The sequence below is a fragment of the Polistes dominula genome, unplaced genomic scaffold (assembly GCF_049000335.1).
Source record: "Polistes dominula isolate Pdom_NZ unplaced genomic scaffold, Pdom_raw_medaka contig_18, whole genome shotgun sequence".
Lineage (NCBI taxonomy): Eukaryota > Metazoa > Arthropoda > Insecta > Hymenoptera > Vespidae > Polistes > Polistes dominula.
Window position 1 is genome coordinate 3,086,399 of NW_028301164.1, and position 21,414 is coordinate 3,107,812.

General features: G+C 33.2%; 1 protein-coding gene across 3 annotated transcripts in view; it reads right to left on the reverse strand.

Moving 5' to 3' along the window:
- GluRIB (Glutamate receptor IB) overlaps positions 1-14,783 on the reverse strand; it is a 212,963-nt gene extending 198,180 nt beyond the window's left edge. Inside the window, exons 1-2 of one of the 3 annotated variants that reach the window (XM_089178946.1) lie at positions 14,436-14,783; positions 14,079-14,237 (exon numbers count right to left, since the gene is read on the reverse strand). In XM_089178946.1, coding sequence (XP_089035072.1) covers positions 14,079-14,237; positions 14,436-14,538 — 262 coding nt within the window. In that variant the 5' untranslated portion in view covers positions 14,539-14,783. Of the gene's footprint in view, positions 1-14,078 lie in introns of all 3 variants that reach the window. The other 2 variants (XM_015328452.2, XM_015328453.2) reach the window with 2 other exon arrangements.
- Positions 14,784-21,414: the final 6,631 nt, after the last annotated feature.

Consider the following 21,414-nt stretch of genomic DNA (forward strand, 5'->3'; position numbering starts at 1 on the left):
GAGCATAAATAATTCTCACCGCCATTGACGTCATTTCGAATAGATTTTCAAAGGACCATACATACATACATACATGCATGCATGTATGCATCGTTCGAATATAAACCTTCCATGTTTTTACATAAAAAATACATATACATATATATACGTACATAGATAAAAACAGGAATACAAATTTCAGCATAAATTTCTTATCAAAATTGAAAAATTGATGTTACGATTTGGATAATCTTGAATAGAATGAGACGTTAAGTACCGATAAAGAGGGAACGCGATCATCGTGTTAGTGAAGATCTGTGAGTTTGAAGATGCTGTAAAGTATCTCGTTGTAATACATGCCGATGCTATTTCGGTCTCTGCTTATACGTTTACAGAGTAGCGCCAAGGGCCACCGAGGCGAGGCACGAGGGTCTCTCCCAAGGGTGTGATCGGGAATTATCATTCAATAATGGCGTCGGCTAGCCAACCTCTTGCATCTTGATGGAGCTATGTGAGATAGAATGAGAGAGAGAACTATGCCTAGAGATTCCTATGTACTATGTAACTATGCATACCTACTATCTATATGCATACATATATCCAGATTTATATACACCTATAGTGTATATATATATATATATAGATTTATTTAATAATATAATTAAATAATTATATTTTAATATTCTAATCAATTCTCGTTTTTGAATTTAAAATGTGACAAATTATATAATAGTTTAATCATAGATAATATACTGAATAATAATAGTAAATATTAAATGTTAAATAGTAGTTTGAAATTGTGTTAGTTTTGAAAATATAAAATTAAATAAAAATATCATTATATTATCTAACTATACATACATGCATGCATACAGACGTATCAATGTAATAATATTTTAATTATTATATTATAATTTCACGATTTAAAATGAAAACAAATCAAATTGATACAATTATAATAGGATAAAGTAAATAATATGATAATAAATCGTGTATTAACAAAAAACTAATGTTACTTTGAAGTTTCTTCGTTTCTTATATCGAAAAGTGAGATTAAAAATAAAAAAAAAAAAATAATAATAATAATAATAATAATAAAAAAGAAGAAATAAGGGTAGTAGAAATCGTTGAAGATATTAACCAGCAGCAAGGTTATTCTCCTACGTGGCGTCTACGTCGAATGGGGGGATGGGGGTTGGTTGGTTGGGTTCTCAGTGGAAGTACGTGGGAATACAGGGGGTGTAAAGTAAATCTGATCTTAATTCTGCCGCCATAAAAGCCGCAGCGACATCTCATTTTACGATACGCCGAGTACATACGGCTACATAATATATATATATACACATATATACATATATATACACGTATATTTTCTCTACATATGGATGGTTGCAACGAGTAACACCAACATCGAGTAACGTCGGAAAAGACGCATACATAGACAGAGAGAAAGAGAGTGAGAGAGAGAATAAGAGAGAGTAAGAAAGATAGAAGGGGGAAGATGTATTAAGCTGGAGAGCTTATACCTTGTGGTAATATCTCTTGGCGCTCGAAAGCGAGCAACCGAACACAGGCAAATCCTTAATCGGTTGCCACAGCTCGATCCCTCCGGCAACGACCTCTACTTCTGCTAAAAGCCCTTGCACATTCGAGATTTCGATCTGCTTCGATCCGCGAGCCTGTCATTCGCAAAATAGAAGCCACCAAGCGTACCACCTATCTCTCTCCCTTTCTCTCTATATAATACGCACGATAGGGAACCCCTTAACAATCAATCTCTATCCCTATTATCACTTCTAAGATACAAGTTGAATTATCAGAATGTGTAATCGATTGATTGGATTTGTTAGAAAGTGGAGACATTTCTATGATAGAAAAATAAATTAGAAAAATTACAATCATCAAGTATTTTGATATATATTACATACAATATGAGTTATTTTTTTGGAATGTTGATTAATTTCATTTATGTTTGAAGATATATTAAAGGGTTTGCATTTCAATGCAATTAAAAATATACTTATAGGATACTAATGAATAATACTGCTTAAGTGTATTTAAAAGAATTAAATTTATACTTCCTATCAAAATAATGGCAATTATTTATTTAGTGAACAATATGAAAATATTGTATGTAATAAATAGAAATTAGGATTATAATGTTGTAATTTTTGCATTATTTTAATTCCAGTGTAATTATTTTATTGCTCTTACACAGTGATGACTTCGAAGGGTTAAAATTGTTATGTATAATAAAAGTAGAATGTATTAGAATATTAAAATAATTGTTAATTAATCAAAATGAATGTGCATTGTTAATTAAAAACACCAAGTATATGATCAGAATACCGTCTTCCTTGAAATTCACCTTCAGACTGGCACGTAGTCCTCTGTGAAAATTTTTTTATGCAATGTTGTTTACATGACTTTCCGAATGCATGTGCAACGGTAATAATTCACCTAATTAATAGAATTTAAGATTATAACGTTGTAATTTCTGCATTTTTTTTTGTATCAGTTTAATGTTATTATTTTATCGTTTAATTTTCTTACGCAAATTTTCTATTATTATTCTTAAAAAAAGAAATTCTTGTGAAATAAATTCGTGTTTTATAAAATACAAATCTTAAAAATATAAAAAAAAATAAGATAATTTTTTCTTGTCAAATATTTCCAAATATTTTATCAACACCTAGTCAAATATTGAGATAAAAATTTTGTTCTATCTGTATGAGAAAAAAAAAGGAAACATTTTTCTGAATAAGAAATTCATTTTTCTTGTTCTTATTTAAAAAAAAAAAAAAAAAAAAAAAAAACGATAGGAAAGAAAAAAGCCTTTAGGTTATCTTTCCGAGTAATATTTTGTACAAAATACAAAGGGAAAAAATGAGGACGAAGATCGTTCATTCGTTCATTCGTTCGTTCGAAATGACGAGACTTGTCTTTTTCTTCGCGATTGTAACAGACAAGATATAAAAAAGAAAAACACAGAGGTTGGAAAAGGATAGTGATAGAGAAAGGAAAGAAAGAAAGAAAAGTGGAAGGGAGGGTGATGAAAAGTGAAAAGAAGAATAAGAAGAAAACGAAGAAGAAAGAAGAGATACGATAAAGTACTAGCATCTCCGTGTACGGATGAAAGGGGGTAAAGACGAGGAAGCAGCAAGTGGTGTGCTTTTATCATGGAATTCGTTAAAAAATTCTTCGTTGAGATTGTGTATTAAGCGCCGCTTTAACGAGTACTCCAAACGATATTCTTTTGGTACAGCTGTTAAAAAGCACAGTTACAAAAACCCTTTTCCTACTCGCCCTCTTCTACCGTTAGACTTTTCTCGAATGAAATAAAATAAATATAAAAAAGGAAAATAAATAAAAGGATGAAGGAAAAGAACAAAATGTAGAAGAAAAATTATAATAAAGGTAAGTAACGAAAGGATGTGAACAAAAAATTATTTAAAAAAGGAAAATAAATGGAAATAAATTTACAAAATCAACGTTGTCCAATTAATTTATAATTAATGTAAATAAAAGAAAACTATGATCAATGCTATTATTTAAATCCCCGTTAGACGATACAACAATTAGAAAAAATAAAATAAAACAAAAATAAGAACATGTAAGACATGGTAGAACAAATTTAAGAAAAAAAAAAAAACCCACGTAAAAGAATCGAGGTACCGCAAAGTTTCCTTTCGTGACTCGTCGAAGGCTCGACAATCCATGTAATTAACAAAGGGACTTGGTACTAGCGCGTGTCGTTTTGTAAACACAATTTTTATCGTGGTGGTTATTCAAAGCAATAACGAAACTTGTGCTAACGTTGAAAAAGGAGAAATATGGTTGGATGGATAGCCGTTGAGTTAGGGGAAAGAGGACGGAGGTATGAGCAAAAGAAATAAAGAAATAGAAAAAAAAATAGAAATAGAAAGGTAAGAAAGAAAGGTAAGAAAGAAAGGGAAAAAACGAAAAAAGTCGCGACAAGGTAAGTGGCACGATTATAATTTTCAAGGAAGAGAATAAGGACTAAGGCTTTCTTTTGAGAACACAGAGTCTCTACTTTTCCTTCTACTATTTTCCTTTTTCTACCCTCCTCATCCCAACTGTTTTTCCTAATTGAGAGTCTGCGAACTCGCCGAGGCGCGAACATTAACGGGAAAAGTCTCATTAAAATTTTCATCGCGTAGTTTTCACCTCTACAAAATTCGACGCTTAACAAAATGCGAATTAGCTCGAGAAATCGTGGATCATAATCGGATGGTGACTCTCGTTCTCTCCATTTGCTTCTTTTATTCTCTATCCTCTACCACATTTTACCCCTCTTCATCTTTGATTTTCAGCTAGTTTCCTTCCTTCCTTCCTTCCTTCCTTCCTTCCTTCCTTCCTTCTTTCCTTCTTTCCTTCTTCTACCGTAATAAGCACCGAAGCTTATCTCGCTACTTTACTTTGTGGTAAGAAACTACGATCAAAAGCACTTTGAACTAATCTCTCATGCTTTATTCTTACCTTATGAAACGTTAATATCACTAATACGTCATTCTTTTACTTTTTTTGTTTATCCTCGTTAAACAAAGTTACAAGTTGGTAAAGAAACTTTACTCGCAATACATCATTGTCCTTTTTTACTTGTTTAAAATGAATTTATTATATATACATATCAATTGATAAAATAATTTAGGACTATTTTAATAAAAAAACAAGTTTCTTAGTACATTTTTTTTTTTCAAGGATATACCATGGCCTACTTAGAAATTCATCGGAACGAGAACTACCTTCGTAGTATATGAATTTGCATTAAACGAACTCCTCCACCTCCTAACTGCGATAACTGCATCGTTTAGTTACCGTCCGCAAACCGAAAATTCGTTAATCGAGATTAATATCAAATACACCGAATTCTCTCTCTAGAAACTATATTTTATCGAATAAAGAAAATGAATAATGCCTTGGTACCTCAACGGTAACATACGATCTAGAATGGAACTTGTTTGGAAAGTATTCTACGTGGAATAAGAAAGAACTCTGGCGATGCGAGACTTGAAAATACACCAGGTGCTTTTTTCAAAAAAAAAAACAAAAAAAAAATAACCACCCTTCTTATCCTAACTTTCTTTTACTTTCTTTCACGCACTTGTGCATTTACTAACTTGACACACCGATTTTTACCTTTCCCGTTACATTGTGGAAGATCTACGAATATTTATTTTTAAACTACGATGAATATGATTTTATATTAAGTGAATAATATAATATTAAAACTAACAACAATTATTAACGAATCAATTAAAATAATTACTTTGCAAAACATAATATTTTAAATATTCCTATAAAGGAATTAAAAAATTGTTAAACCCTTTCGTTACTAGTGACCCATATATGTTATAAATTATCCATGCATAAATCAAGATTCAACTGTAAACAAAATTAATATTTAAAAAAAAACAGTATAAACGTTACGTTTTAATGATTATAACTACAGTCATAAATTTTATAACGATATTGAAATTAAAAAATGTTTGTTGCTAAATAATTCTGATGATCATTATAAGCGTATAAAAAGAAAATATGTAAAAAAGAAGGAAAAAAAAAAAGTAGAAAAAAGATAAAATCCAGACTATATAATGATCCTCTCATTTCCACATTAAAAAACTCGCTTTCTTTTATTGAATATAACACATATGCTATGTTTAACAATAAGTACAAGCATATATATACTTATTTACATAGTAGTAACAGGCATACATCGTAGGTACCTTGTATGTCATCGTAAAGCTTACACACGAAGTGTAAGGGTGTGCTTTCATCTTAAAACAAACACACGCTTTTCCTGCGATTACCATGAACCGTTGAGAGTTTTCTCTCAGGCAGGCCAGTTCGACCTATATTTTTTCTATGAAAATATGCGAAAAATGAGAGAATAAAGACGAAACTTTTTCTTTCTCACTTTCTCTCTCTTTCTTCGTTAGCATTTTTTTTTTGTTTTTTTTTTTTTTTTTTTTTTTTTATTAAATTGTGTTGAAATACATCGAGACCAAAATTCGATGACAATTCTCTTTTCTATTATTTTTTATTTTCTTTTTCTTCCAACATTTTTCAAAGATCGCAAAGCTCATAAAACGAGATTCGAATTACCCGATGTTCCCTTGACCCAGAATTTACTCTCAACTTCATTTCACTGTCAAGATTTGCGTGATATTTTAGAAGAGTTAATATTATTGATGAATAACTATCGAATTGATCGAGAAACGGGACTTAAAATATCGAATAAAATTGTCATCGATAAAATTTCTGCATTACTGGTTTACCAATATGAAATATAAGCGTTAATAATTTTCTCAATCATCTTACTGAATGTTTCTTTCCATGTGATTTCATTTTTTGTTTTTCTTTTTTACCATAATCTTCGTAAAATTCTAAACAACTTTATGCCTCATCCCATCATCGTTTTTCAACACAATAATAGTCTCCCAAAAAAAGAAGAATAAAAAGTCAAGAGGGATTGAATTAATGGACTGTCGTATCACGCGTTATTCGATAAAATATAGACGAAGATATTGTCGAGATTCGTGAAACGTATTTACTAGTATATATCGACCATTTAAGATAATCGAAGAGCATTAAAGGCCATTGAGCGATAGCAAGTAACGATCTTGTTTCATAGACAGAGATTTATGCGATTGAGAAAGGAACCATGATACACCTCTGGTATTTGGAAACCTTTAGATTAAGAGAAACATATTGACGATGAATAAATCTTTCGCATTTTGTATTAACCTAACTATTGAATGTAATATTTAAAATAATCCAATATATATATTTAGAAACAATACGTAATATGTTGTTCTTTAAAACATTTTTTTTCATATCGAATAAAAGAAAAGAAATAATAAAACAAACAATACTTTCGATCTACTGCATATTATGTAAGATAATACAGAAGCAAAGGGTACTTTCTTGTTAAGTTCGTAAACCACACTGGTCTGCCAAGTGGGGATTTTGCTCGTGTAACTTGTAACGGAGTCACCAAAGCGGGGAATTACTGCTGGGAACAACTTCTGGGATTCTACTAGATACGTCCTTTTCACAGACATTTCAAAATATATATGCTTCGTATATTTTTTTTCCCCCTTTTCCTTTTTTATCTTCTTCTTTACCACGATCATTCTACATTTCCTTTTACCGAAGACTTTGTAATATATATATATGTATAAAAGGATATCACACGTTGCGATTATTTTTGTTGTTGTGCATGCGCCAGAGAGTAAAAGAGAAAGAGAGTAAGAGAAATAGAATTATCGAGATAACTCGGGAACGAGTTCAAAAGGACATCGCATCTAGAATAAGAAACTCTCGGCATTCCCGTTCACGTCTGGAAAGTTTCCGGCGTTATATACTAGACGACTTCTCTCTCTCTCTTTCTCTCTCGAACTAAGAGTAGTTGTTTCTATACACTTAACAAACTACTTTGAATCGTGAGTACTTCTTAAGAATGTAAGAACCTTGCTAGTAATATCGACGATCGCGTTTGGCTAGCAGCTAGGTAAGATCAGTAATAGCCATAAAAAGTAAGAGAAAGAAAAAAGAAATACACTGAGAGAAAGAGAGAGAAAAGTGAAGAAAAAACGAAAAGAAAAAAGAAAAAAAAAAGAAAGGTTTCCCAGACTACGTCAAGCTCTGTCGCTGCGTTAATTAAATTCCGCTAAAGAAGAATCGAAAGTAAGAAGTTGAGCTTCCGTGACGATGGAGCCACACGGCCTTTTAATAACCACCTTGGATCCGGCTAAGAAGAAACTGGCAAATGGCCGTGTGCCCGTAGCTGCCGCCCGCCGTTCATGGAAGTAGAAGCAGAAGCAGAAGAGAAGGAAGGGTGTACTACCGACTCGACGCAGTCAAGGATCGATCCCTTTATTCCCATCCCACTTCTACCACTTCCACCACTTCCACTTCCATTTCCAACTCCCACTTTCTGCTCACCCTCTCCTCTTCCACTACTCTCCCGTGTTCTCTTTCCTTGCTCTCTTGCTCCTTCACTTTCGATTCCATCCCCTACCCGACATCTTGCCTTCTCCTTTTTACCCTCCTTCGATCCCTAACCCTCATCTTTTCTACCCTCCCCACCCTCTACCATACATTTCTATCTCTATCTATTTTATCGTGTCCCTGTCCTACTCACCAAGATCCGTTACCATCATCATCCTCCTCCTTGCAGCTTCTTCCTCATCTTCTTTTCTTCATGGAACTCTTCTACGCTTCTTTTACATCTCTTATTCTTATCTTTTCTATTCATCTATTCCTTCTTTTCCCTTTCCCTTCCCCCTCATTTACATCCTCGATCGTGATCTTTTTCATTTCTTTTTTTGTTTTTGTTATTTTTCATTTTTAACCACCCTCTCAAAATCATCCGCACCAAGTCATAGTCTATAACATTATTGCTTGGCTTTTGCATCACCTCTACCCCTTTTAGTCAACCCCCAACGAATCCTAGACAAACAGAAGGCTTGGTAAACGGGCTGGAGGGTGATTGCACGCGCGCGCGCGCCCGTTCAACCCCAACCTGTCGTCATTTCTCTTTTGGCTTTCTCCCACCTTATCCTTCGGAACCCAACTTCCAGGCACGCCTGAAAGCAGACTCTACTACAACGACATCTTTCGTATCCACGACCAACTATTGACTGGATATTCCTTACTACGTCAACCACGTAGAGAAAGGGAAAAGTAGCAGATAGATGTGTTAGCCCAGAAGACTCCTACTCCTACTGGATAATCTCTCTCTCTCTTTCTCTTTCTCTTTCTCTTTCTCTTTCTCTTTCTCTTTCTCTTTCTTAAGATCTTTTACCAAATACTAACCCCTATCGTTACGAACAAGTCAGCTTTCGACATAATACACGTGCTACTTTCACAAGGAACTCATGGAACTTGCAAGCTCTACGCATTATGAACTTTGCCCTTGGGCTAACTCCAACTCTATTTGCAAGAATCCAGTCTACTACCACTGTTACTGCTACTATTCTACGTCATTTTCCATTACTAGAATACCAAGTTATTTTCATATTATTTCTAATACATACATAATATATATATATCACTTTTCTAACTCTGATCTAAAATGAGAAATGAGAATGTTTTTTTTTGTTTTCAACTGAAGTAATGGTGTTTCCTTTTCAAATGGAAATTTTGTTCAAATTTTTCAACTTTGTTTCAAATGACTACTTCGTTTATCGAGCACGTATAGACACTAACAAAGTTTGACTAACTCATCAGCACCAGGAATACTACTTATGCTTTTTTATACGTAGAGAGAGATAAAGAGAGAAAATGAAAGATAGAAAGAGGGAAAAGGGAAGGTTTCTATTTTAAAAGCTTTCTCTGAACGATCAGCAAAAAATTCATTACCCACGTTACTTTCAAGCCCACGTTCGTGTGGCGAATGCATATCTACTACCTTTTATGGAAAGTTTTACGATAGTCGAACGATCAAAGAGAAATAATTGTTTAAAAGTGCAAATAGGACAAAAGTAGAGTCTTAGGAGAACAAAAAATCGGATAAAAAAAAAAATTGGAATATAATTTTTCTAATGTCAAATTTATAGAAAATATTGAATTTATTGTCTTGTGATTATTTGCAAATTAAATAATCGTTATGTTTCTTGTTCTTTTCGTTTTCTTTTTCATTTTTATCTTTTTGTTATTCCTATGAAATATCTGATATATCTACATCGATCACGGTACTCAATGGGTTGCAATAAAACGTGTCGCAGGAGTATGTATACGCATATGTAAAGATACAAACACTATTTCAAGTAAGATGATACTGTTCTATAATGTGCGTTTGGATATTCGCATTTCCATCGACATAGACGTTCCATGTTTAGAAGATATTCGAAACGATATACATACTTACGTACGTATAGATACGCGAGCTTTTGCCATCTTTCTCCTTTTTCTCTTACGAGAAAAGCAACAGCCCCAGAATCTCAAAGTACTCCTAACATTGCAAAACCGAACCTTTAAATATTCCAAAGGTTTTACGTGGAAATTGATATTCGAATAAATTCGATCCGTTTTCATGTAACTCATCGAAAAATATAATACAAAACAAACAAAAAGAAAAAGAAAAGGAAACCTTCTTCGATCTCGTGAAAACGATCTTTCAAGAAAATATTATAAAATGAAGAAAACAATTAAAATTCCTATTATATTAAGCAAAAGTTATGACGCGATATAATTATAAATCATAAATTAATCAATTTATTTATAATTAATTTAATATTTGAAATTCTTTTTAATATCATTTATTTGTACGTTTATTTGTAATAAAAATTGGATGCTTGTTTCGTGCATTGATAGGTTGACTAGTTGATTTTGAAGAGAATAGTTTAGGTTTCGGTAGCAAATATCCTTTAGGTATGGTACGTATTATCACATGAGAAGGATCACGCTCGTATATGTATGTTTATGTATATATGTGTGAATTCTCGCAACCCTCGCAACCCTTGCTCATAACGCAATGCTAGTAGAATACGCGTCGATGACCGTATACCGAGCCAGCGGTTTTGTCATTCTAATAGGGTATGGGGCAATGCATCAATTATAGAAACATAGGCGGTTCGCTCTCGCATTACACGAACGTCGAATAACGCGGTCCCGATTGCGCACGATTATGCGAACAATAAATTGGCGGTTGGATGCACCGGGCTCGAGACAGCAGACATTCCGGCGTGCTTCGATATATATATGTCGACGTTAAATCCTACAATTTAAAAAAATATTTAAACATTTTTTGGAAAGTATAATAAAAAAGAATTTTTTTCTATACGTTTAATCCACCATCGGTACCACATTGGGTCTTGACAAAACTTATTTAGTTTATTTTTAAAATAAAATTATATATATATATATTGTCCATCGAGTGAAAACCTTTCTCGTTCAATAAAGTATAAATGTTACTTAAAAGCTTTACGCAGATTCGATTATTTTCTACGATGAACTGAGATGTAATGTTTTATGTTATTCGATAACGGATTAAAAAAAGAAAAAAAACATTTCGTCAATTCGAAATGTTAGGGAGAATAACAAAAAGTTACCGCTTGAAAATATCCTTGTTAACCAATCCAACAACTCGTTTCTACTCAACGTTCTATTCTGTTTGAAAAACGCGCTCGAGAGATTGTATTGAACGAGATAAGCGGGTAAATTCAAAATCTATAAACGAACAATTCGATTTTTTTTTGGAGAAATCGAAAAAAGTCAATTGTCTGATTTTTGTAGGACGTTTGTAGCGACCGAAGGGCGAAGTTATCGATCGTAACGCGAGAGAATTTAACGACCCTTCTCTTCCTTCTACCCTCATCATCCTTCTTCCTTCATCTCTCTCTTTCTATCTCTCTCTCTCTCTCTCTCTCTCTCTCTCTCTCTTAAGACTGTGTGTCTCGCGTTTTCCAGTCGCCCATTCCAACTAAACGAAAATTCGATTTCATCTCTCGCTACCTGCTGGTAGAGACCAGCGAACGACAAATTCTTCGATGGCATTTACAGTAAATGGAAGAGAGAGAGAGTGAGAGAGAGAGAGAAAAGATATCTTCCTTGTCTGTTAACGTCATGCTATTAATCGTATTAGGCCAACGGCAAGTCGGCTTGAGTGGCAAATGCCCTTCCTTCTATTACAAAGGCGGCACATGCCGACGTTACTCATTTCGTTCGTGAGTCAACGAGCAAGCTTCGAAGAGAAGATATACGGAGACACACGCAAGCAAGCTCTTCTATTACTGTATACTGGATATGATACTACACCTACACATACACATACACATACATAGAAGTATGTAGGTAAGTACCTATTAGTGTAAGTACCTACTTACATATGTATCTTATTCGAATTTCCATGAGAATTTTCATCGTAGTTAAATTTGGTACCCATGAGAAATCCGTAAGCTCCCAAACGAATTCGTTAATCGTCCCCAATCCCCTACACTCGATGAAATAAAAAATGCATTTCGCCAAAGATCTCCTACGATTAACCCTAATCCCAATCCCACTCTATCCACTCCTCAGTTTCCTCTAATTCCAGCCTAAAACGTAATAAAATGATTTACCTCCTTCCAATCGAAATTGGAGTAGATTAGAATGAAAACCGAGGGCTATGGGAGCTAATTAAATTATGCTTTACCGATCAAACCTCGACAAAATTTCTTCGCTATTCTCGTCTATTGTCTAAACGCGCGTCTTTTATTGCAAATCGAGAAACGAGCGAAAACCTTTCGAGTTTACTTTACGATGGGCGCGCATGAAGAAAAGGGGTAAAGAAAAAAAAAAAGAAAAAAAGAAATAAGAGAAAGAAGGGTAGTCGAGAAACGAAGAAAGTCAGGCAAAGGATGCGAATGGGGTTCGCGAGTTGGTGAGGCAACGAACCTTCTCATTTCTACCCCACTACAACCTAACCTACCCACCCTCCCTCCTACCGGTCTTTCTCTCTTTCCATTTATCTATCTTTCCAGCTTCCTCTTTCCTCCTCATCTACCGCACGACCTTTCGGTCGGCTCTTCGTCTTTTCCTCGACTTACCTACCTACCAGTCACTTCTTCATCTACATATTCCAGGATAGCAAGTGCGAGAGAGACATCGTCATTTCTATGGGCATTCATCATTCGCTCGTCGCTCAACGCGTACACTACCTACACCTTCTGCTCCTCTCTTTCATTCTTTTTTTCTTTCTTTCTTTCTTTCTTCTTTCTTTCTCACTCTTTTTCTCTTTTTTTCTCTTTCTCTTTCTCTTTCTCTTTCTCTTTCTCTTTCTCTCATTTCCCGCAACTTCTGGCGTTACAACGCTGAAACCTGCGCATTGATGGTAATCCAAGAGCCTTTTAACCGAATATCACATTCTTTTTTCCACTTTTTTTTTTACTCAGATGCACGATACCGTGTATTTCGGTCAGCGATTCTTAACTTCTTCTACACTTTCGAAACGATGCACGCGAACTAGGACGATGATCCTCAAATGCTTGATTGTATTGAAAAGATGCGTTTAAACGAGAAATATTCATTTTCGTTAGATCGTTAAAAAGTTAGTTAGAACAATTATCGGTGACGTGAAGCGTTTGTTTTATTTTCTTTAAGTCCTTCTCTCTCTCTCTCTCTCTCTCTCTCTCTCTCTTTCTCTCTGTAACCACCCACTTTCAACCACTAGCTGTTCGAAATCAAAATCTGATAATAATCCTATGGTTCTTGACCTCATTCGAATCAACAACGTTAACGTGTATACACGCATGAACGAGAATAAATATTGCAACGCGTGATTTAACCTTTTATTTCTATTCACTATAGTAGATGTGGAAATAAAAAAGGGGATGATTTTTATTTCTTATCTCTGAAAAAAATTTGCATTTTAATGTTCAAGGATTGGGGATGATGAATGAAATTTCTAAGAAAGATTTTATACATTCTGTCTCTTTCTCTCTTTCTCTCTCTCTCTCTCGTGGTGCACGCGTTCATTCAACCATGCATATATTGTTTGCTTACACGTCGCGCCAACTTTAACGCATGAAACATTTTCTTTGAGTTTATCGTACCGATAATGAAGCAGTGAAAATGGTAATATAATGGTAATGAAAATTGTGTAAGGGTATCTTTACAATAGCTCAGTCAACACACTACCTGTCACCTACTGTTATCTAATTTTTATTAGAAGTAAAAGTAAGCAAACATTCTTCACTTCGTTTGTTAGTCTCTTCTTACTTTTTAGCTGACGATTATTTAGACGTTTCTAAAACGACCTTACTCTTTTATCTCTTTTTTATTTTCTAAAAAGGGCCACTTTCTTTTAAACGAAAAAAACACTAGATTTACTGTCAACGAGGAGCAACTTGGTCTCTTGTGTCAGTAAATTAGAATAGTTAGAGCTTTAACACCCTTAAAAAACAAAACTAGATAAACAAGAGGAAAAAAAAAGAATAATAATATCTGTCCAAGTTGAAAATAATCTTCATTACGTTGACGTTCATTATCGTTGATGATATTTATTGTCATAGTTAATTAAAATCATTCTTTATAAAACGTTTCTAACACCTTACACACCTATTTGACGATCACGAAAACATCATCACACTCACCTATGTTGATCTTATCCGGAAATGCAGCTGGTAGTAGAATCAAGAGAAGAGTCAAGGCAGTTGTCATGAGGGTGCTGGTACTGACTGGTCTAACGATACCACTTGCTCTTTTTCCGTTCCAACCCCGAATACAAATTTCTTCGTTTTTCATCTCGTTATCTGAATTTTTCCTTTCGTGAAGTAGCTCGCGAAAATCAAAGTAAAACGATGATTTAACGAACTTGGATAAGGTAAAGGATGATAAGGTAGATAACGAAGAAGAAAAATAAGAAGAATAAGAAGAAGATAACGAAGATGATGACGTAGAAGATGATGTAGAAGATGATGTTGAAGAAGAAGAAGAAGAAAAGGCGGTACCTCGACGACGCGGATTCGACTTCGTCGTCGCGCGAACACGTCGACGACGTCGAGACCTCGGTGCCGAGGATGGTCCATCCGTTTCGCGAACAACCGGGAGCATCTTCCGTGCTCCGTTGTCTGACACAAACTGACGTACGCTACTTTGCGTCAACTCGCTCTCGCTTGAACCGCCCCAGCATCCCTACTCTCTCTCTATTCCACCCTCTTTCCCTTCATCTCTCTCTCTCTCTCTTTCTCACTCTCTTTCTCTCTATACTCGTCTCTTTCTCTCTTAAACGAGCACCACCGACCCACCCCATCGGGCCATCGCGTATCCAGCAGCCGACCCCACCGTCGTTCGCTCTCCTCTTCTCTCTTCTTCTCATCCTCCTCCTTCACCTCTTCCATATACTCTATTCCCCTCTTCCCCCTTCATCGCAGCGTCATTGGCACGGTGCTACCTAGCGACGGGTTCGATTCTACCCTTTATATTCGTTCCTTCGATCAAAAATGATTTTTTTCAATAAACTTTCTTTTCTTTATTTGTTTTCAACTATCAATAATTTCATATTTGTTATATAAGAGTTATATTATTAAATAAATTAGCTATTCGGTTAGGTAAGATGATTTAATTGAACTAAAGAACAAGCAAATACGAGTATACCGATATCTTGAAAAAAATCATTGGAATATCATTTATTATAACCGATCTAATAATATTTCCAAGTTATTAGGGATCAAATAATTGTTCGTTTATTAGAAAAAATATATATATGGAAAAAAAAGAACAAAAAAATATTTGGAAAGAACAAGAGAGATGAGAACGCGACTCGTGTCCGACGCTAGAAACTACCCCTCTTTTCTGAAGCCCCTAATGCCCACTACCACCACCACCACTACTACCATTTCCACCACTACCACTACAACTACTACTATTATTATTACACTACTACTACTACCGCCACCGTAGCTACCACCACAGCCAGCACCCCCATCCACACTGCCACATCGGTTCGAGGTAGAAGCGTATGCTTAACGCGCATGTTACGAGAGGCACACCACGGCAGCGATCCTTTCGGAGATACTTTGCATCCGAGGATACATCTCGGATACTTCAACCTCGGTCCACCTGTCATCGATGATATCCACGAAAACCCTATATCGAATGATCGAACACTAAACACGTTCAATTCTTCCGATAAACTTACTCAACGATTGAAAAGTCATAACTAATGCTTTGATAGTTTGTAAATTACAATTTCAAAAGATACATGTGAAAAAAAAAATTCAAATAATTAATTAATTTAATTATTACTCACGTCGAAAAATTTTTATTTGATTTTATCTAAAAAAAAAAAAAAAAAATAGAAAAACTTGTTCGTTTGTTTTTATTTTAAATAAAAGCAATTGCCTTTTGACCTAGTCATTGGTCATAAAAACTGGATTAAAATTGCAATAACGTAACAAGAATCCTTCTAAACGTATAAGAAAAGAACGTGCTTAAGTCCTTAGCATATTCCTTTTTGCTATTCTACCCTTCTCTACCATTATAGAAACGCGTGAACTTTTCTATCCCTTTGCAGTGAGTAAAAGAGTTGAAGACGTGAGAAAGAAAAAGAGAAGCATAGAGTCGCTTCTTGCAAAGAAGAAACTTTAGATTAGGTCAAGACCCTTTATATGTGTTTACCAATGACAGCTTAAGTCCGGAAGTTTGTGAAATTGTCCAAAAATACGAGCCATTCTCGAAAGTATCCCACCCCCAAATTCTCTTGCGATCATTTGCGAAGAAAAATAAAATTATAAAATGACAAAAGTATAATATTTTCATTAATCAAATATTGGATTATTAAACAAACATCTCTTCAAAAATATTTCAAATTATTAAATTTTGTTAATAATTGTAAATAATTATATTTCATATTTAAGTGTGTACCTTCAGAAATGCAGAATATTTTAAAAAGTAGCCATTATAAAAGTTCAAATAAAAAAAAGTAGTAGATGATAAATCTAATGATGATCATCTGTAACAAAAAGAAAAATATATTAATAATCTATACTTGCAATAACTAAAACAAAATTATTGACGAGCAATATATTAATACAATAAAATATAAAATATGACTAAAGAGCCATTCTCGAAAGGTTCGAACATGATGTTGAGCCTTTGAAAATAACTCAGTAGCCTGTAGTAGCCCTCTTGAGCCACAATTAAGTGGGGGCCTCTTCGGCAATTAGCCTCTTCTTTTCTTCTTACTTTACTGCATTTGGACATTCCCATACGTTCAAGAAAGATAAGAGTCTATGATGAAATATATTCAAAAATTTTCACTATCAAAATATGACATTCTAATTCTCACAATTATTAAAAAATAAATTTAAACTTTCCATTCACTTTTCTAGCTTGTGGACCATCAATGAACTTAGATTTCATTGATCATACACGAGAACATTTAATCGAATGTCCAAGCAGAAAATATTTTCCCTCGATGACCTAATAACACTTCGCACTTTTAACGTCGAGTAATAAAATTGAATTGAAATAAATAATGCAATAAATGTAATGCATTTTCTTGCAATACTTTTATTTCATTAATTCGTTATATTTAATTATATCAAATATTTCTAGCTGTAAGAGGAAATCGCGATAGTGCGTAGTGCTAATCCTGAAATACTTAAAACTAAGTATCAAATGCATCAAAGAATTTGCTAATTTGTTTCGACTATATCTCGTTCGAGGTAAAATCGAAATAGAAATTAATCTTTCAAATGGTTGCTAATCTCTTTGAATCATGATACATAATAGAGATCACAGAATAGTTACAAAATAAATTAACAAATCAAACATAATATAGAATGAGATGATCAAATTTTGTAACAATTCTGTATAAACCAGGAGGCAGAATTTCCACTTCGGAGTGGAAGCAAGAAGCTTAGTGCCTTTCCTGGATCCTACCTACTTAAAATTTAAGTTTTCACATTCATTCAGAGAAGTATGCTACCTGCCTGCCTATTATCCATATTTTTACCCATTTTAAGAAAAAACATACATACCCACCCACTCACTCCACGATTCTCTCACATACCACCAGGGTGCAAAAGCCTAAACTAGGGAGCATGCCCCGGGGCACCTCCGACACCCTAGTTCAACCACGTTTTCTAAACTTATATGCTAATGGGTATACGTACTTTTTGCTGTAATCGACTGCCAAGGCTAATGATTATTGCATACAAAACTAAAGCAAAAATACAAGTATACACTAGTATATAAATATGCATACTAGTAATATACAAGTATATCAAAGCTTTCACAAATAAATGCAGTAACTCTATTATGCAAACGATTATCAAAAAAATGAGAAATATTGAATATAAATATAAGAATACAGAAACGCATATTTTTTATATCACACGTGATATGTAGAAGATGTACTCTTATTATTAAATGATGGATTAATTAAAAACTATCGCGAAACGATGTACAATGCACACTACCTAATACGCACATACAGGTGCAAAGTACGCCGTGCAACCACTAGCCAATAACAGCCGCCAATATGGGAAAAAATTAAAACTAAACCTATACTAACCGTTTCTCACCCATACGTGTAGCACCTAGGCATACTTATAGATGAGAACGCAGAAAGTATAGGGGGGAGAAACGGGAATTAGTATATTAGTAGCTGAAAATCCTGATCTAAAAAATATGATTAAAATATAAACACATAAATACATTTTTATAAAATTTCATCTAAGCGGACTAAAGACTCAAGTTACTTACAAGTTACTTCATAAATATGGACTATAAATATTTTTAAATATATTTAATTAATATATTTCAAAACCTCGGACGACTTCTTTCATTAAGTTGGCTGTTCTAATTAAACAACTGGGCTTTAAGCCACCACTTAATTGCCAGAGTTTATCCGTCGCGAATGGGTTTATCTTCTTGCTCATTTATTTAAAATATAGATATACCGATACATCAAAATTAGTTGCTATTAAATAAATTAAATACGAAACAATGGATGTAAGATATTATTACATGCTTTTTTGGGCGAAATTAAAATAATTAATGCTTGATTTCGATACTACTAACTCGAACAAAACACGAAATGTAAAAGAAAGTAAATTAATTAAATACACTGTTAATTAAATGAATTTAATCGATGAGACAAGAAGACCTATCCTGAACTAATAAAATAAATAATGAAATATACAATTTTCATGAGTAATTCCTAAAAAGAAATTACTCATGTGCTCGTCAATAATTTATTTAATTAATTACAACCAGTTACTCGTGCCGATTAGGGCCTTTCATCCTCGGCATGATTGAGCACCGGAGAGACTTTAAATTTTTTGACTCACTCGTTACCAACCGTTATATAACATATATGTGAAATTTTAGAATTAAAATAATGCATATACGAAACATGAACAGTTGGCATTAGAAGTTCTGCGGTGGCTCCAAAACACTCCTACTTCGTAGCAAGTATTGCAGTCTGATGATCAAAGAGTTCCTCGATTTGCTATTGAAGAAGAGGAGGTCCATTGGAAATCCATCGAAGATCCATCGAAGAATTCATCCAACATCATTGGAAGGAAGAGAATCCATGGTTATATCTGTAAAATAAAATAGAACAAAACGATAAGTTATCTGGAATATTATCCAAAATCATATAAAATAAAATCGAATAAAATGTAAATAAAAATAGATACTTACAATGCATTCCAATGGGATGCAGCTCTATTGCACCATGACGATGCACCTCGCGTGAATCTAAAAACGCGGTATAAACGAAAATAAGAAACTATAGATGAGTTTCTTATCGCGAAACCGAAATTTTATTATACGACGACCAACACTGACTCTAATTCGCGTTTGATTTTAACTTATTACTCGCCCGATCACTGATTCTACAACTCATTCAAAGACTGCATTGCACGCAGTTTAATGATACCACCATAAACACTACACATATTGCTTCGCGCACGATTGCAATCTGAAACAGAAATAAAAAACAATACTATTAATATCATTACTATTACAGAAAAGCATTAAAATTTTTGAGGTATTATTCAATACAAAAATATACTCACTTTAAATCACTATCGACGAATGCACGATGGGTCTCCTACCCTTAGGATGACGATGACAATGTACAAATGACTATAAAACTGCATGTAATGCAGTTAATTCAATTAACACTAGATTTATGGACTAAGAAATTTTGAACTTTCAAACTTTTTTTTACATATATATATATATAAAACTTAAATATTATATTATTTTTTAAATATATGTTAATTTTTAATGCTGTAATGAAATATACATAAATATTAATTCCTCTCCTCTACCCACTTTTTCATTCAAGCAATGTTTATAAATTTTTAAAAAATAGTGAACAAAACAATAGTGAACAAATCTAGTGTTAAACGAATTTCTAAATGAATTTAATGAATAAAATGTGAATACTATTCCAACGATGATCTGAAACACAAATAGAAACAAGATTATATAAATCGTTGTTATATAAAAATTACTATAATTATTGAAAAAATGATTAATACAAAAATTGACTTACGTTTTTTCTTCATTGATGAATGCACGATGGGTATCCTACCCTTAGGGTGACGATGAGCACACGTTTAAACCGAATTAAAGAAACTTGCGAGTTTCTTAACCGAGCAAACGAAACTTTAACATGCGACGATCAACACTGAATTTACTTGTCGACTTTTTTATATTTTATTTTAACACGATGCAACACACGAGTATCTCATTGCCTACACGCACGATTGCAATGATCTTCTGAAACAGACAAAGAAAAAGAACAATTAATATCATAATCGTAATAAAAACCTATTGAAATTATCATAGAAATGTATGATAGGAAAATATACTAACTTTTAATCTTCTTTGATGATTGCAGGATGGGTATCCTACCCTTAGGATGACGATGTATAAAATAAAATTAAATAAAAAGTCTGAAAAGCTGAAACATACTAAAGATTATATTACAATATTTCCTCTGTGAATCACACACACACAAACACACATTTCTGAAGGCAGAACACACATTAAATGATACTTTATCATAAAGAATCAATGTTAAATATAAAAAGAAAATGTAATTAACTATGAAAATTGACTTAATTAAAAGTAAAAGTTATTAAATATTTGTGAAATGTATCAAAGTATGCAATTATTCTTTTGATAATGCTTGCTTTGCATTTTAATATGCAAATGCATACAATACCAATTGATTAAGTCTCACTACTTTCATGTAATTGTATATAAAGTATATATGTAATATTAATACAAATTGTTAATAAAAATCTTTAAAATTATCTAAAGAACGTGATAACTGTAGCAATAAACTCAATGAAATATAACTTTACAATTATATCAATTTTTATACTATTTAATCTTATAATGAATTTTATAAAAGATTAAATCAATAATGATGTGATTAAAAGTAAAATAATTAAAGTATTCTAATACGTCGTGATATCTGAGGTGTTACCGTGTCGAAGGATGGAAGGGGAATGAAATACGTTATTGTTTATCCTTGAAAGTGTCGAACTTTCGATTCGTATTGTTTTGATCTCGACTCGAGTATTATAACTTCTTATTTATTCATTCTTTCTTCTCCCTCCCTCTAACTAGCACTCGCTATCTCTCTCTCACTCTTTCTAGTACATTTTTCTAAGCTATAAAAAAGAGATAAACTTGCCTCGAAGAATATGAAGTGGATACAAAAGTAAACACAATGAAAAGATTAGGTATGTATATTCGTGTTATATTCTCCCAATGCTCGGAATCATAAAAAAAGTAAAAAATAAGATTTATTATAATATAATATATAAGATAGATAGAATATTATATATATATATATATATATATATATATATATATATATATATATATATATATATATATTATTATTATATAAAGAAATTTTTATATAATATATTTATAATATAATTTATAATATAA